At 39.9% G+C, this 18,614-nt stretch overlaps 1 protein-coding gene across 2 annotated transcripts in view; it reads left to right on the top strand.

The window, feature by feature from the left end:
* fgf13a (fibroblast growth factor 13a) overlaps window positions 1–12,736 on the top strand; it is a 91,463-nt gene extending 78,727 nt beyond the window's left edge. For both annotated transcript variants that reach the window (XM_080502558.1, XM_080502559.1), the window contains 2 exons: window positions 5,646–5,844; window positions 10,689–12,736. In XM_080502558.1, the coding sequence (XP_080358684.1) occupies window positions 5,646–5,844; window positions 10,689–10,825 (336 nt within the window). In that variant the 3' untranslated portion in view covers window positions 10,826–12,736. The remainder of the gene's footprint in view (window positions 1–5,645; window positions 5,845–10,688) is intronic.
* Window positions 12,737–18,614: the final 5,878 nt, after the last annotated feature.

Raw genomic sequence — 18,614 nt, 5'->3', positions numbered from 1 at the left:
GTGTGCGTGTGCGTGTGTGTGTGTGTGTGTGTGTGTACATCCAGGTTGGATGTGTACACTGTGTGGGTGCGCCTATTTGTGTTTGGTATTTGCGAGGGTCTTTTCCACTAGATTAAAACCCTCCAATTTATTTTCCAACACTGTGAGTGTACTAAATCTTCAGCCAAGGAAAAAGGTGCTTTATAATCCACTTCCACCCTCGTAAGGAGACAGGAGCTGTGAAAAGCCGGATTTAACAAGATTTATCTGTGCGGCCCAGCAATAGCTTTAGTTTTCCCAAAGTCTCACAAGCATCGATGTGACTGGGAAGAAACTGGAACTCCGCTCTGCTCTGAGTGTATTGGCATAATTGGTGTCATTTTAGTTGCAGTATGGCAGCTGAAGACACTGGGGCCAAGCACAGCATTGAGTTGGCTTGTTTTGTGAAGGGTTCGGCCAATATCTTTACAGAAGAGATCAGATCCAAAATTTCTGCCCCTGCTGATTGGATCAGGGAATCATTACTGGGGTGTAATTGCCCCCTTAAAGCCAACCGAACACTGCATAAGAGTGCATCATAATTGATAGGGCTTTCTTGATGAGACTGCTGTGCTCATGCAATATTCATTTCACAGCGACCATTACCACTTTTTCATTGTGTGAGGGAAAAAAAGGTGTCCCAGATGGACCGTGGGTTAGATGTGTTTTATAGACACGGACATTAAAGATGACAAGGAAACATCTTTCAGCTCTGTAGGCGCAGCACAGCCGATAAAACGTCTCCTTGCTATAAGCAGTTATTAGACACTAAAAAGCCCAGCCAATACAGCCATGATGCCAGCTGGGATCTCCTCTTGTTGTAAAACATAAGACCATTCTCTGCATCTCTGTGACCTTTGCCTGTGAGATAATATACTAGTGTAAACAAATTTTTGTACAAGAAATGTCTGTTTGCAAGAACAGCCATTGGGAGGTGAAGACATTGACAGCTTGTTTACATTGCAGTGAGCACAGCGCAGTGAAACAAGATTTCCATTTCTGTCAACAAAGAAATTCTCCACAGAGCTGAATGACTTGAAAATAGGATCTATGAATTTGTTAGGCAATGCTTTAAATGCCCGTACCTGCTCTTAAAACTGACATTAACTTATCAAGCTGTGCTGTACTGCTGAAATGTCGTGGTCTGTGAATTCAATGAAAACAAGTTGTGGATGTTTTGACTATACTTTTAAATATAATACAGTATACGTTAGGCACCAGAAATATATCCCCAAAAAACAGCTTGAGCGGAAAGGCGTATAAATTGGAATGGACCGCTGGTCCTGAACAGGATGAAGGTGTTAGAAGTGATGGAGAGATATAAATATAAATTAAGCAGGTCACACTGTATTAGAATAATAATAATTACTAATTCTAAATCCTTAAATATTCTTGCCTTCGGTTATCTTTGTTGCCTGTGTCCCTGAGGCATGATCACCCAAGAGCACACGTTTGAGCCGGAAAAGATGACTCACCCCTGAAGAAGAAGAAAAAAAAATCTCTTAATAATGGGGACAAACTAAAGAAAGCAGAGGATGTCTTGCAGAGGCTCAAATACCAGTCATCTATATTTTGGACATGAAATTGTTACAATTTTATATTTTAAGGGAAAGCCCAACTAACGGGTAATTTAAAGTCCATTTGGTCCAAACAGCCATTGAGATCTGTGCAGAGAGATGCCACACCAGATAACATTTTTATGCATATTGTTTCCTGCTTTTCTTTTTTTTTAAGTGATTTCTCCTTCACTCCATCTGGCACTGGAGTCGTGATTAAAGTGATGCAAGCGGGGTTTTTTTTTTTTTTCCATGGGGAGATTGGTTTCAGTGAACAATAGACCTGCTATTGACTGAAGAAGACGTGACTGGATTCAATTCAAAAGAATGTGAATGTTTCTGTCTGTCACTGTAAGAATAAAAATGGGGATCCCCTGCCATTTTGGCCCCTCCTTGTTTTAGTCTGAGCGAGTCTGTTGTCCACAGACCCACTCCAACACAGCAACTATAGCCAGTAGCCTCGTCTCCATTTTGGCTGTAACTGCCTGCATCTAACTGTACGTGTCTGTTTATCAATAGACTCGTTTATTCTCCAGGACAAGTGTAACCAGCCAAATCCACATAAGCTCATTATTAGAGGTAGAACAGAACTCCTGGCTTGGGAGCAGCCTGTTGTTTCGCTTCCAAATGCTGCTCGTGCAGTCTTTCTAAGACTGCCGCTAATCAGGCTGAATCAGGCTGAGCCTTAAAGCAAGCGAGAGCGAAGACAATGAGGAGCTGATGGAGGTGAACAGTTAAGACAGAAACAAGGGAGAAAGATTAAAAATACAGGGGAAGACAACAATGAATAAAAGCTGTTTTTGTAATTATGTTGAGAGGATAGAAGAAATGTTGCTTTAAAAACAAACAAGATAAAATGTGCTTAATGCCAAACTCGCTGTGATCATGATACAGTCACAAAAAGCGCAGTTGGTATCTTTTTGTCCGTTTGTGACTGAAAATATAAAATGAAATTAGACTAATTCAAAGTCCAATACACCATGCACATTTATAAGTGGATGAATGTGTGAAGTGAATATGAGAATAAACACACAAGTATGTAAGTAAGTAAGCACTTATGTACAGGGGCATAGACGTGAGTATGTGAGTCAGTATGTGTACAGTCCATGTGAGAAAGTACATTAGTATTGAAGTGGATCTGTAAGTATGTGAGTCTGCGAGTACTTGAGTGAGTGTGAGTACGTTTCAATCCAAATGACAAACTGACTCATTTGATCAGGAGAATGTAATGACTTCCTGTATCCACTTCAAAATTAAGACTGTTTAGTGCTTCATAGATAGTCTAGATGTATACTTTTCCTTTAGTGGGGCAACTTTCTTCAACATGTGCAGATAGACACCACAAATCTTTCACTACTCGCGTTGTCCTGAATGCAGAACAACGCGTGCTGCACTATGCTGGGGCATGTGCTTTAGTGGCAGAGTTGCAAACAAACTGAAGACTGATCAAAAAGGCAAAACTGTGCTACACCAGCTCTGGAGCTGTTAACAGTTTGGAAAGGAGGATGTGGCACAAGCTGATGTTTTTCATGGGAAATGTCCTGCATCTTCTCCAAGAACTGGTAGTTAAACAACAGAAATGGCTGCATGATAATCTACTTTACTCATTCCTCGTCTTTGAATAATGTCTTTCTGAAAGTAATTGCTGCCTTCAGCAATGTTGAAATAAATGTTGGCTTTATTTGTGCTTAATGCCGTTTGCAAAGGGTATGACAGGAGGATGTTGGAATGTTCACCCACTTAAAAGGAAAAAGATGGGTTTAGTGCATTGTATGAGATCTTCAATTTACCCTGCTGATGATCAGTTGTGCTGACACTTTCTAGTGCTTAATGGCAGTATGTGATTTCAGACAACCTTTCACTCATGCCTGACTTGTGCACGACTCAAGCAGATGCATTATCAGTGCAGAAAAAAGTTGATTGGGACAAAGCATATTTAGAAATGCTTGGAGGATACATATATGTGATTTTTTAATATGAATTTTCTATGTTGTATTGTGCACACCCGACCTTTAGTGTTTATATGTCCATACAGTTTAGAAATTAAAGAAGAAATGCAAATTCTTTTGAAGAGTGTGTTTCTAATAAATCATTATGGTTTAATAGATTACTGGTTGTTAGATGGGCTTAATATTTGTGTGATGATAAAGTTTTGGATGACTAGTGTTGAAACTCAATCGATTCAGGGTTGATTCAACATCACCAAGGAAGTGGTGTGTGACAACTTTCCTGGAGCTCCAGCGATGCTGCTGCCATGACATTTGCGTCTGTAGTGATCTGTGAAAGCTAAATCTGTAAGCTGGAGTGACAAACAAGTGTGACTGTCAGTAACTGTACTGTAGGTAGGTGTAAGCTTTGTGTCTCGAGTGGGCACAGTGTGGCAAAAGGCTCCAAGTGACATAGCAGAGCTCTTTTAACAAATTCATCAAGTGAAAGTCATTGCCATTCACTGCTTATACTTCAAACAGCTTATTCGGTGTTTTAGCAGCATCACATACAAAGGCCTCATTTGAAGCACGTCATCAAACATGGATCTCATTCAGCCTTTCGAAACCGTGCTACTGCTGTCCGTGAACAGTGATGCTGTTGAACAGGCTGATACAGATGACTCCCATGTCTGATAGTGACACATTGTTGGTTTTGGTCTCGCTGTGGTTCTGCGGCCTTACTGACGTATTATCAGTCTCACCAATGTGATGTATTCAATTCGGTTATTCTAACAAGATGAGCTTTGGTCTGACAGAGACATCCGAGCTCTCAATGCCCATTGCAAATTTGACCCACGAGATATTCAAACTGTGCATGCATATCCTGAGTGTATTTACATTTGCAAGGCGTTCTTTCAATATAATGATAAAAAGCAGAAAGGGCTCACCGCTGATGAGCCTGTCTTGTCTTTAGTTGACTTGAGTGTTGTCTGAGGTCCCTCAAGGTGTCTCGGGGGGAATTGTCTTCTAACTGATTAGACTTTGTTCTGCAGGCTTAGTGCCCAAGCAACTCTGCAAATTGAACACACACACACACACACACACGCACGCACGCACGCACGCACGCACGCACGCACGCACGCACGCACGCACGCACGCACGCACGCACGCACGCACGCACGCACGCACGCACACACACACACACACACACACACACACACACACACACACACACACACACACACACACACACACACACACACACACACACACACACACACTCGTACACAAAATCTTGCCACAGGGGAAATAAACCTCAGCCCCACTGTTGCACTAATGGCCAAATCCCACTGAAGCACTGGATTCTAAAGCTAACGCAGAGGGCGAGTGAACTCTTGCACAGTTTGAAGTCCAGTAGATGAATTTTGCATGTCTCTAAGGAGTTTTCTCTCACAGCAAGTACATTAGTGCTCGAAGAGAGGAAAGACTTGGATAGCACATAAAGAAAGGTGGACAAACACCTTCTGCGCAGTACTCAAGTGCACTTAGATTACATGTAATCCTATTAAAGACAGCTTGTAAAAGCATTGTAATCGTTTTTGTTGAGTTGTTTGGTTTTTTGCAGCATGAAAGGACATTAGTGAAGTACAGAGCGACAAAGTCAAATGGCAGCAATAGATGGGCTTGTCCAACAATATCTTAAATACAACGGACAAACCTCTAAAAGATAATGAACTGCCCATGAATAATTAAAAGCTGGGACCAAATGAGACTATACCATTCATCTCGCCTGAATGTTTTATTAATGACTCTCTGTATCTGTCATATCACTGTTATCTATGCTATAAAGTGCTACATTATTCAGCATCATAAATGGAATGAATAGATTCAGAAGATTCTCTGGAGATAAAAATTTTAGCGCAGAAGCCTTGAGCCCTGAGATAGTTGCTACGTCGTCATCCCATTCAGAGTGTGTGTGCTGAATGTGCGGTGCAACGTACCGTTATTAAGTTGCACTTTAACGTAATGAACTATTGCATTTCAAACGCTTGAGTTTATAACAGGATGTCAAAGACTCTTGAGACTTTGGAAACCACTGTCTGACAACTCGTATACACTGTATCTGCTTGTCCTCCCCCTGCAGGAACACTTTACACCAGAGTGCAAATTCAAGGAGTCGGTGTTTGAGAACTATTATGTCACATACTCCTCCATGATATACCGGCAGCAGCAGTCGGGCAGGGGCTGGTACCTCGGTCTGAACAAGGAAGGAGAAATCATGAAGGGGAACCATGTCAAGAAGAACAAGCCAGCAGCCCACTTCCTTCCAAAACCTCTAAAAGGTAACTTTTCTGATTCCTTTTCACATTTCCATGGTTTCCAAAAAGATCATGAAGTTTTGCCAGATCATGAACTGGCATCAGCATCGGGGATGAAGTTGCTGTAACTCAATTGTCCATTGTGATCGTTTTCTTGGTGTATTTGTTGGTGTGTGGGTGTAAAAAAACAAAAACAAACACATCTGATTGAATTTCCCAGTTTGTTTTTGATTTCCGATATACTTCAGGTTCATGCAGCTAATAATTATTATTTTAACTCCTAAAAAAATGGTTTCTGATGATGACAGTCCAAGTGAAACCAATTTGTGATTTTTGGTGGGTCAGAGTACAGTATCCTCATTACAGGTTAAGCCGAGCCATATACTGAAACCAAATTATTTAAATTTATTAAAAAAATAAGCAGCTCATTCACAAATCCCATTTATAAAATACAACTAAAACACAGGTTTCTTCTTTTCTTTTATTCCACTATTGTATTCTGCATCTAATTCTGCATTGACTTGTTCAGATGACAACAAAACACGGGTCAAACATCATATTTAACTACATACAGTTGGGACAATATGCTGAAATATGAAGAGTAGCACGCAGGGCCTCAGCTTGATGACAGAGCCGCACCCATCGATATGTGTGGTCGCATGTAACAAAAGAAAAAGGGAGGAAAAGAGAGAAATGGCTCTGTTGTCTCAGCTGAAAAGGCCACAGTCCTTTCATCTTCAACACGACGCAGATTTACCTGTCAGCAGAGCGGAAACAGTGGGAGTGTCTGTTGTCTCTGAGACAAAAGCAGAGCGCTGTGTTTGGGGGATTTTTTCATTTTCTTTTTAGTCTCAGTAAGAAATGAAACGCTTGCAGCAAATATTCTTTCCTTGAAGTTGGTGATTGTTGAGCACAATCTAGATCTGTTGTCTCGTTCTTTATATAGTTACGATCATCTTCTTTCTGCCTTCACATTAACGTTTCTACTAATGCAGCCAGCCTTACCCTTCACACTAAACATGATTTTTTTTTTTATGTACATGTTCCCCATTACGCCTTTATATTCTCGTATAATCTCCTATGATTATTAGGGCACATGTCACATATGTGACTGTTTTACTTTACTTGTATGGCTGTTGATTCAGCTGCATAATATTTTATATAGATTGCTGTGTGAAATATTGTGTATAAATCTGCCTGTGCCAAATATATCAAACTTTAAGCTTTTCACCAGTATATTTTCTTCTGAGAAATAGGTGAAAAAAATATTGTTGTCTTACATTGAGGATCTAATATTCAGCTACCATTGGTTTGCCAAGCCCCGATTAACAGTACTGAGGCCCAGAAAACAGGACGATTTTGTTGGTGTTGGATGGTGGAAACCTGACTGAATCAATGTCCGCTGTACTGCTGCAGCAGCTAGTCGTTGTTAACAAGCTATTCACAGGACTTAAAATCTCAAATGTTTTGGATGGCAGTGAGGATAACGCACGGAAAGAGGCGGGTGGAATCACAGCGTGACAGCAAAGATAGTCAGAGCTCCATTAATGAGGCAGGAGATCTGTGCAAAGAAGAGGCTGAAGACACGGGAGACTGTAGACCAGACATGTTCAAATATAGACCTCCATTTCTCTTCTTGCAAAATCATTTCCAAAAATTAAAACAATATTGGTTTAATATCTTCTCAGAAGTAAAAAGTCATTCTGACCACATTTGAACATTTTCTTATTTAAATTATCATATTTGAAGTGTAAAATTGAATTTACATTTTATGAAACTAGAAACCATAATCCAATATATCCATGTTGTAGAATTACTAATTACTCACTACGTCATAATTAGGTTCCTCATAAAAATCAATGTTCCCATCCCTGCTGCAAACTGCATGCAAGAGTTATATAACACGGAAACACTGACAAGTTTGTGCCTGCCTATAAATGTTGATATCAATATTTCAAAATAGAATGGAATGAAGCGCTCTTTAATTTGACATGTTTTCATTATTTATAAGAGCATTTTTTGTATAATAATCCCAGTGTTTATTTATAACTGAGGAAAAAGCCACAACAGTTCAACAGCCATTCAAAATATTGCCTGGCAGCTTTAATTTCAACAAAAAGCACAATGTATTTGTGTTTACACATCGATCAGGTCGCTCATTCAGCAATCCATCAGAAATTATAGTGCTGACCGTCTGATATTTTGTTTTTTATTTTTACTTTTTGATCAAATGCTGCTTCGACTCGATGCATCTTTAGTGACACTTCTCCAGCTTGCATCGTATTAAGAGTCCATATCTGCCCTCTGAGATCACCATAATAGCTTTTCACTTTCGTTTACCGGGCATTCCAGGGGGTCTCGAGCACACTTAAAGGCATTAGCCAGAGAATGATTGCCACGCTTTTGCTGAGAGAGAAATACTCAGAAAGTGAAGAAGTGAACAACAAGGATGAATATGAGGTGCGTTGAGACAGTAATTGTAACAGATGACAGAGACCATTGCCCTTGACTGCCTGATGTGGGTTGCATCTCAAATCAGATTGAGGAGTTTGCTGAAGAGCAGCAGAATAAAAAAATAAATTAAAAAAATAGGAAAACATCAAGTGTCTTCCTGGAATATCCATACTCCCAACACAAAAGAACCCCTTTTTTTCTGTATTTGCAAGTTTCACATTCAGCTAGTTATTCAGTGAGAGCTTTCAGATAAGTAAAGTGGTAAGTGAGTTCCAGAATCCCATAGAGATTTAGAAGCAGTGTTGCGGGGTGCAATTAGGAAGCTGTCTGAGCGTTTACGATGGCATCTCCTCCGGACATTGCTCCCCTCTCTTTAGGTTCCAGTCCGTCAAGACTGGCCACATCCTCTCATTCTGTCTTCCTCTGGATGAAGCAAGTTCAACTCGTGTCAGTCCTAAACAGAAAAATATCCTCTTGAAGTTCTTCCAGGAAGTCCCGATATAAAAGACAAATGGCTGCCTCCAGAGTGTGTAGCCTGTCAGGTCTGGTCTGTCAGTGCAAGTCTGGAAATTTACAAGATTGTTAGTTGTCGTTCAAGGATTAATGTTTAAAAATGAAATGCAGCTGTAGTGTGGAGGTGACGCCACAATCCTGAGGTCCGTCACCCACCATTATAATCGCACATCAAGCTGTCACTACCAAGGCTGGCACTCATCATTAGCAGTTTCCCAGCAAAATCCTGTCGATGATTGATGCGTGCACACAAGACCTGTCTCGGGATTGCTGCTGTAACATAAAAATGCTGGGCTAAGTGAAGCGTCAGAAGGCCTGCATTTGCTGTTTCAGCCACAGGCTCCCTGAGGAGTGAACATCAAATAGCATTCTAGGCAGAAGGATGTTGACAACATCCTGAAACCAAAGACTGTGAACCTCAGATTACTGATTTTTTTTTTTTCTCCGAAAAGGCTGCTGAGATGCACATTGGACTGATGCTGCACACACAGCAAAGCCAAAGCACTAGCAACTCTTGAATTTATAATGACATGCTGTGAATATGTGATTTTTTAATTCATTTTTTTTCTACTGCTTCTTCACCACCAAGCTAATCTACTGAGATCTTGGGATTCAGCGGATTGCAGAGACGATGTAGTGAAGGTTCAGTTGAGTGTTTTGTATGACTTAATTTACAAAATATCAAAATAAAAATCATTAGGTTAACTTTTTTTTTTTTTTGCAGTAACATGAAGCATATCATTAAATGTCATTTGTACCTATGGACTTGAATTAATTTAAGGAAAAGATAAAACTCGCTATATAAAAGAACATCACCTTATTAATAAAAAAATATGTGGTTTTAATAATAAACCTTTAGGTGACATGGACAAAAAATGCACATGTTCACTTTTGCATAGTGTCATTAATTTGCTTCTGCATCCACTCCAACTCATTTAGTTGATGCTTGTATGCACTACTGAACTCAATATAAACCCTAATCATAACTAGTTCTATTTTCACACTGTCATGAAACATCCATGACTTCATTACTTTTTAATTCACGCTGTTACCACTGCAAATGGGTTCCTCCTCAACTAAAAGCGAAAAGAGTTTTCAAAGAACTCAAACTCTCACACAATGGTTGCTGGATGGCTGTCACCTCTGATGCTCGTTTCGTTTCTTTGAAAGCATTAAAATGCAATGAGTCGAGCGAATTTTCAGTTGTACTGCAACATTTCCAGACCCAAAGACCTCAACTTAGGTTAAGAAGTTTCAACTGCCAGTGATAAATGGAAAGGACAAGTTAAGTGAGCTCCTTGAGAAGATATTTAGTAGTGTAAGTGCACAAGGAGTGAGATGGCAGAAGCCATTTTTTTCGAGTTCAAAGAAAGAGACAGTTTGTAAAGGAAGCAACAAACGAACATGGACAGAAAGGAGCAGCATTTGGAAATTTTATTTTTGGGTGAACCTGATAGATTGCTTGTTTTGAGAAAACCATAGGAAGAATCAACAGAAGTAACGGAATGAGAAATGGCATGTGTTACTTTACCTTTATTTTGAAAGATGGTTAATTGATTTCCATTGTACATTTTAGAGGTTTATCCATTTCAACACACATTCAATCACACTATTGATGAAGGCGTCCCAGCAGATGTTTGCAATTTCATCAACGAAATTTCATCAACCCAGTTGAAGTTGAAGTTTTTGTTGGAAAAACTGGCCTAAATATCACAGGTCATCATGCCCATGCTGTACAGTAGATTAAATAACAAATATTAGAGCAGCTGAGTAAATGCATACTCGGATGTTGTCAAATTGTTAAAAGCCACGAGTGCCTGGTCTTGTTCTGAGTTGTCACTTCTTTAATATTTAAAAAATCTAAAATGTCACTTTGTATGACTTCTTGTGTGTTTCCACAGTGGCAATGTACAGAGAGCCATCCCTTCATGACTTGACAGAGTTCTCCCGCTCTGGCAGCGGCACGCCCACCAAGAGTCGGAGTGCTTCAGCTGTCCTCAACGGAGGAAAAGCCGTGAGCCAGAACGAGTCAACGTAGCCCGTCAGCCCAAACCCAGGCCTGGGGCCGAACCACGAAACCTTACCTCTAACAGAGCATGAATCCAAGCAGAGTTGTTTCTCCGATCAGCGGTTCACTACTAGCTAAGACAACAAATCACACATCAACATCCAAACACCCTCAAAAAATATTACAGTTAAAAATCCATTGTAGTCAGTCACCCTTAAATCAGCATCAACGGTTAAAGAAAAAAACAAAAAAAACAGTGGGAAAAAAAACAACAACAACAATTTAACAGCACATAGATCATTCTGGACTTAAAAACAATTTAGAATTTTTGTTTTGGGCTTGAGATTTATTTCCTATCTTAGTCACTATGAGGATGCATACAAGTTAGTTCATCTTTATATTTCTTTCTAACTTTATTTCCTGTGGACAAAAAGTTTATTTAGGTCTTGCAGACATCAAGCACACGTGCATCTGTCAGACGGGGACAGCGAGCTAGACATGCAGGTGTTCAGGGCGGCCGGTATCGATGCTGGTCGACGAGGCTGCAGTGGCACAGTACAAGCCCTGATCTTTGTCTCATCCATGCTTCTGTGAATACAAAGCCTATAAACTCCCTGGTGAGGCACAGTCTACCGCTACTGGGACTGTGGCCAACCAGATGGTAGCTCTCCTGCGTCCTAGTGCACACGCTCAGAGATTGAGCTCTCTAGCATGGGAAAATGAAGCCTATGTTTAACTGACCTGAAATATAAGGGACAGTGTGGCTCTCTTGCAGATTTTGTGTTTGTTTATTTGTTTGTTTGTTTGTTTATTTTCTAGAGATGCCGCAGCTGCACCTTGATTTGTGCTAATTTTCTGAATTAGCTGAGAGCTTTTTATTTAATAACTGTTTTTTATGTTTTTGTCTCCTCTTGTCCTCTTCCCTTGCCATTGTTCAGTATTTGGTTTTTTTTGTTGTTGTTTTACTTTCTTTACTGAAATGGGTTCCAGCAAACCAAAGACAGAACGAAAGAGTGTCCCTTTAAGCCGCTGAAAACCAAGCCAGTGTAGAGGCAAAGCTGGATTTTTTTTTTTTTTTTTTTTTACATCTTTGATGGAAAAAAAGCAAGGATTTTGTGAATAGAAGAAAAATTGACAAAGGAAGTGATTTTAAACACTTTGGAGTTGGCAGCGTGCTTGATGTTGTGCTTTTTGCTGATATGCTCAATGGCCAAGGTATGAAACAATATTTATGTGTCCCCCATTTCCTTTCGTCACCACTGTGTCACAATGTCTCTAGCTCTTGTCCTCGTGATCTGTTTCCTCCCTCTGTGCTTGTGTCATCCTTCGATTCGACCCCCCCACCCCTTCAGCCTTCCTTTTTTGTCAACTTCTATTGACTGATACGATTCACCACAGAAATGGTGGAAAAACCCTTCCCAGGATGCTTGTTATGTGTTTGAGTAACTTCTTGTGGTGACAATATTTTCTATATTTAAAATAAATAAATAAAAAAAGAATACTGTGGACTTTTAGGTGGCTTAACATTTTATAGGACATGTCATATTTGTAAAAGTGAAAAAAAAATGGAGAAAAAAAACTTACAAAAATGAACATCTTCCCTTTCTTGCACAGGGCATGTACAAACACAAATATGTACAAAAAGGACCCATTTTTCTGGGCTATGTACTCTTCCCTACAGCTACATAAGTTATTTCTGGCACATGCTTCTGGGAGACTTTCCTTTCTTGGTTTCCTCTGGAGGTGGTTTGTATTAGGTGAACCTATCTGTTGCATGGGAGAAAGCAGGGAAATTCTGGTCTAGGGCTGCATGATGTAGGCTATGTGTATTAACCCATGTTTGATCATGTGTTCCAAACTACCAGGCTAAATCTGACAAAAAAAAAACAACATATACAGGCAGACATTGAAACTGCCTGGTAACTTCCAGTTGTTTATTATTTGTTGTATACACAAAAAATGCACTGAATAAAATGTTTATATTAAGATATACTTTTAAAAAGTGTCAGACCTTATTTTTCTAAACCGACGACTTCTGTTTTCTTCCTCATCAAACACCGCTGCATTGAAAGAATTCTCGCTTGAATTGCCTTCCCCCTTGAGAACCTCCTGAACATCCTCTTATTCCTGCTGCTCTCCTGTCTACGGACACCAGTACATCTTTTAAAGGTGGGATATGCCTTTAATTGCCTCGGGGTTGCAGCAGGTGTACCAGCTTATAAGGTTTATTCCATCTAATAAATCAATATCTCCTTTAGACATGAAAGAAGACTTGATACTTGAAAATTGCTCCACTGCTTCAGCTTTTCCTGTGTCTGTGTCAATGCTGCCCAGTGAGTACTCTTGCTTTTCTCCAAAGGATAAACATTAGTTTTCTTAAAGAATAACGCACAAGAGCCGGAGGCTTTATATTCTTTGTCAGCAATAAGCGCTGCAGACCTTCCAATCCCAACATAAGCAGTTGTGCACATGAAACAACAGAGTGAAATTACAAACCTTCAGTGCTATAAGGTCTGTGCTTGTACAGGGAAGACATCACAGAAGATACTAATTGCCTGGCAGGTCTGCCATCGGTAAAACAAGCTGGCAAAAGAAAATTAAAAGACTGCATGACACCGACAGAGCTTTGTTAATAAGGTCAGCTCTATCCCTCCCACTCTGTCATCTCACAAAAATTACTTCATTTAATGAGGGCTTATGTCCATGATCACTGCTGCATGTCAGGAGATGCGAGTTGAAGGTGTCACAATGGGATGCTAAGCACAAGCCATGGAATACCAAGAAAAATACCAAGCTGATCATAGATTTGTTGGCAACAGCATAATCACTAAAGATTTATTAACAACAACAAAAAGACTTAGCTGGCTGTATGCACCGCTAAAGTCAGGATTTATTTTATGAAATATATTAAAAAGTCTTACCATTCTATGCTCAAAGTAATGCATAGTGTCTTTGGTATGCACGCTTACATGCAAACGTATATGTCCCTAAAGATGGTGATGTTAAAATGTGCGGCCAGAAACATTGACAGCACATTGATGTCACGCGAAGAAAAATGGTTGCACCAAAATGAAATGGCTCTTAAGACCATGTCTGTGTTTTCTTGATATTTTAAAAGTCTAAAATTCTATTCGCACACATAAGTGAGTCCTAAGTCGCACTCTTGTTTTGAAGGTGTTGCATAAAAGTTACCAGGGATTTAGTTTGTATGAGTAGCATGGCCAGGGTGGAGCAGAGTCTGACAGCAGAGGACACTGTGTGATTTCATACAGGTGAGATTTCATAACAAACACGGTCCTTTGCAACAGCAGTGATCCTCTGTTCTGAGCTCCAGCTGTCACTTTCACAGCTGCTTAGCGAATCTGCTCTCATTATTGCATTTTTAATTTCATTTATTCGGTGACGATTACAACACAGTCGTTTGTCAGTGTCAAACATAACAAAGTCAAGTCGAACAACAAAGAGGCAATAATCCAATAATTATACAATAAAAAAAACTGACTGCGGAGGGACTACCTGTAACATGGTGAGGTTCAAGATTACCACGTGATCAGTGGTTGCCCAAAATAGCCGATGAACAATAAAGAGGCTCGGAATAACCTTTATTAAGCCCTGCTTCAGATTAGGCGCAATGATTTTAGACTGTTATAAAAGAAAAAAAGAGGATGTGATCACAGAGCATGAGCAAACAAGACATCACACTTTCATCTTTGCACTTTCATCTATTGAAATATTGTTCTTTGACTTCATTAACAAGATTGAAGGACACTACAACATCTGCAATGGCCAAAGAGTCATGGCCTTTTTACCTGCCAAACAGCAAACAAACTCAAACCCTTGCGAACACAAATGCTAAAACAGATCTGAAGACGTAAATTCACATCACAGTACTATAGTCCAATATGGAAAGTTCAGCTGCCGATGACAGCCTTTTGTGCACTTCTGCAGTGAGCTTCTTCCTCAGCCCTCAGCATTCGAGTGGGCATCAATCTGGTCTTTGCAGACTACCTCATTACGGCCATTGCCAGCAGAGACAGGAGGACTAATAGGCCTCTGTAATATAGGCCCTGATATGAGCTACTTCATCGTTCATGTAGTTTGACATCCTCCTACTCCCTTCATTTCCTTTTTGCCCATCTTGAGACTCCATTCATTAGTTTGGGACAGTCCAATTCATTAACAGAGGCTGCAAGCCTTGTTCTGAGACGGTGATGTGAAGAGAAGCCACTTTTCCTCCGTCGTATCTCTTTCTCTATTTCCCTCTCTTGCTTGCTCACTGGCCAATCAGTTATTCTGCCCTTCGCTTGACCAGACTAATGAGTGTTCATCACAAACTTCCCCAAAAAAAGACTGAAAAACAAAGTCTGGGTGTGTGTGATGTGTACACACACCCAGCCACACACAGGGAGGCATTGCCGCTCCAGGATGCTCGGGTCTGAGATGAGTTAATTCAGGATAAAATATTCTGTCACGCATCAGCTGATGGAGCTGTGATATACTGTACATGAGCACTGTGTACCTGTGAATGCTATAACTCATTACCCTTCATCACTGCCAACGCCGGCTGAAACGCTCTTACCCAGTCTCGTTAGGTCTCGTTCTGTCTGTCTTTGTCGTGCCCTCCAAAATCATATTTTAATATAACTTTCAGCACAACATCCAATGCCTGAACAGAAATTGCATTCTGCATAATATCAGTCACAGTTGTCAGTTTCATAGACATAGCTGAAAACAAAATTCATTTGCACTTCATGTATTGATAATCCATCACGATTAGAAGTTTGGCCTTGCTTCGTGAGTTTTTTCTCACTGTGTTGTCATGGGAGGGGCATCGTACAGAAAACAATTTTCCATCTGCCAGTCAAGAGGTCCACACATAAAATTACTGTAATTATAAGACAAGCTGGGATTGCTGCATGCATCTTGCACTTAATTTGATGTAAAATAGCTTCCCAGAATTATTAATGTTTTTTTTCAATCTTTGGAAGAAGACAAAGACATCTGAATTTAATTGAGTGGTTGAAGCAGACGGGAACCTCCCACATGGAGCAGCTGCAGCTCACTTTTCTTTCTCCTGCTCTCCTCTTCCTGACTTCCAGGCAATTAAAAAATTAACCCATATACTGGCATGGTATTTTCATGTGAAGTAGACAAATATACATTTTAGAAGTCATGTTTTTTTGTTTTTGTTTTCATTTTGCAAATATGATTACTGAAATAGTCAATAGTCAATAATGTTGACATTTGCCAATGCAATAAAGCCCATAATGCTTGCCAGTAGTTTGATAAGATAAAGTCTGTTGTGAGGAGTCGGTTGATCGTGTCAGTCAGATGCTTCACACTCACGCACTTGTCCATTTTCCCAATAACATCTGCTAATAATCTAATAAAATAATATATGGTTGAAATAACATAGAAAAAAATTCTTTCAAAATGTAATAACTGCAGCCAATGGTGTAATGATGAATAAATATCACTGCAGTTCTTCGAAACAAAAGCTTTTTGTTTTGCAGGTTTTTTTGCAGCTTGCTATTCAAAAATAAAAATAGTGGCTGGGATAGTCAACTTATTTAAGACTTATCTACAACACTCTCTCAGTCACGGTTGTAAAAGTGATTCAATTTTATTACATTATTCTCAAGTTATGCTATCAGCTTTATTACATTCAGAATTAGCCATTGTGCCATTAGAAACAAGCAAAAATCAACCAGTGTTCAGAGTTTGCATATATGTCTTGGCTTTTACATGAAAACAAAAAAAAAAGCATTTTAATTGGCAGCAGTCCCAGGCTAAGCTGCAGAACATTTTGCAGGCCTTTAGCACACACAAGAAGAAAAAAAAAACTGTCAAGACAAGAAACGGATGAAACTAAATGAAATGGACTGCTGGTAACCCGTATGTACTTTGTCCCTCTGTCCCTCAGCACCCCTGTGTCCTCTGAGAGCTCGCGATCCAAATAGAGTTGGATGTTCTTTGTCCCCCCCCAACCCCATCGACCTACCACCTCCATTTGCCACCGGTTGGCACAGAAAAAATAGCAGTCTTCCCAGCAGATTACCCCGAGCAGAAAGTGTCTCACACCTCTGCTTGTCAGTGCCACCAGCACATCTGAGCACCGGGGACTGATGGGAAAGATGGGTACGACTCACTGGCCAGAGAATTCACATTGATAACATGGTCCACAAATAGCATCAGACATCACGGCTTCCACTATCAGAGGGGGAGCGCAGCCACAGCGCTGCTCGCTCTTCATGCTTCAATTTAATAAGGATTGTTTATCAGGGCTGAGAGCTTGACTAACTTTTGATTACCGAAGCAAACAGAGTGATAGGGCTTTCGGTTGTCTTGCTACTTAAGTCCAGCATGCTGCACTGATTTTAACATGGAATAATGACTAAAAGATTAAAGTGCTGACTTGAAATCAATTTTTCAAAAGTATTTTGTTATTTACAACCACATCAGATAACCATACAATTGGCTTTTCACAACCCCAAGTGTTGGCTTGGGAAACTACAAGGGAGATATCCTTTACAGTCTCCTTGTTTTGTGGCACACTGGCAACAGTAAAAAACTGGGTTCTTCATTAATTATGTTGCACACAGCCATTTTTTACTTTCCCTTCAGGAAACACGATTGACTTAGTCACTAAAAATGGCAATAATTGAATTTGAAGAAAACTGCAATATTTTAAGGAATCCTTCCACATTAAATGGAACTCCATTTGGCCAAGAGTTGTAATATCTCTTATACAATTTGAAGCATCTCAGCAGATTTTACAGTTTTGAGAAATGCTGCAATATAACTGTATTCCCCACCATTATGATTAAACTTTGATTTGCTGAAGATGGTGCACCATGCAAACGTGATTTCTCCAAAGCATCAGACGTATCAAGTGAAGCCTTCCCTGAACTCAAACCAAGTCAGACGTGTCCCCACAAGTAGTGGTAATAGTAGTACACATCCAGGACAGCCTCAGCCAACATGCAGCAAAAACATGGGCACAACGGCAGCAACTATAAGAGTCCACTATTGAAAAGAACAGAACAAATATGCATGAAAGCACATCAGCTCAGATCTACTGCCGGTTCACTGTCAATTCAAGAAGGAGGAGGATAAGGAGGAAGAGGAAGAAGCATGTCTTCCCCTAATAAAAAATAAAACTGAAGGTTGACATAAAGGTTGGGTTTATTCAACTTTTATGTCAAGCTTTTTGTATTTTGTTATTAATTTAGCAAAAGTGTGTAAAGAAGACAAATCACTTGAAATCCTGCTCATTTCATGAACTGTACTATATTGCTGTAATTCATTCTGTGGGTATTGTTTCCAACCCGCACCTTGCATACTAAGGAAAACTTTACTGCACTTCACTTGAAGTTTTTTTTTTTTTGACAAGCATAAACTATTTATGGCATTACATTTGAGAGCTGTGCCTACTTTTAGAACCTCAAACTTTTGCACAGTATTGTAGATGCATTTCTACCCACACATCCAAAACTGTAGGCACATGTATGTGTGTGTGTGGTTTTTTTTTCTCCTCGCCTGTGTTGGTGCTTCTATTTTACTGCAATAAATGCTGCTGCTGAAAATAATTCATCTGTCGATTAAATATTAATGGGATGGGGGCATATAATGTGGAAGCAATTCAGTGTCAGTGCGTAGAAGCTCCCTTGTGTTTCAAGTAGAATGTTGACTGTAGATCGCCTATATCGAAATGTATGTCGGGTATCATGTCTCAAGAGAAGAAATGACAGTTGTTGTATTTTTCCTCTCAAATCCATCCGAGGATCTCTGGCAAGAAAGGGAAATTGCATAAATGTGG

The sequence above is a fragment of the Blennius ocellaris genome (genome assembly GCF_963422515.1).
Source record: "Blennius ocellaris genome assembly, chromosome: 9".
NCBI classification, from domain to species: Eukaryota; Metazoa; Chordata; class Actinopteri; order Blenniiformes; family Blenniidae; genus Blennius; species Blennius ocellaris.
The sequence above is the reverse complement of the archived record's forward strand: the minus strand, read 5'-3'. Positions and strand labels throughout refer to the sequence as shown.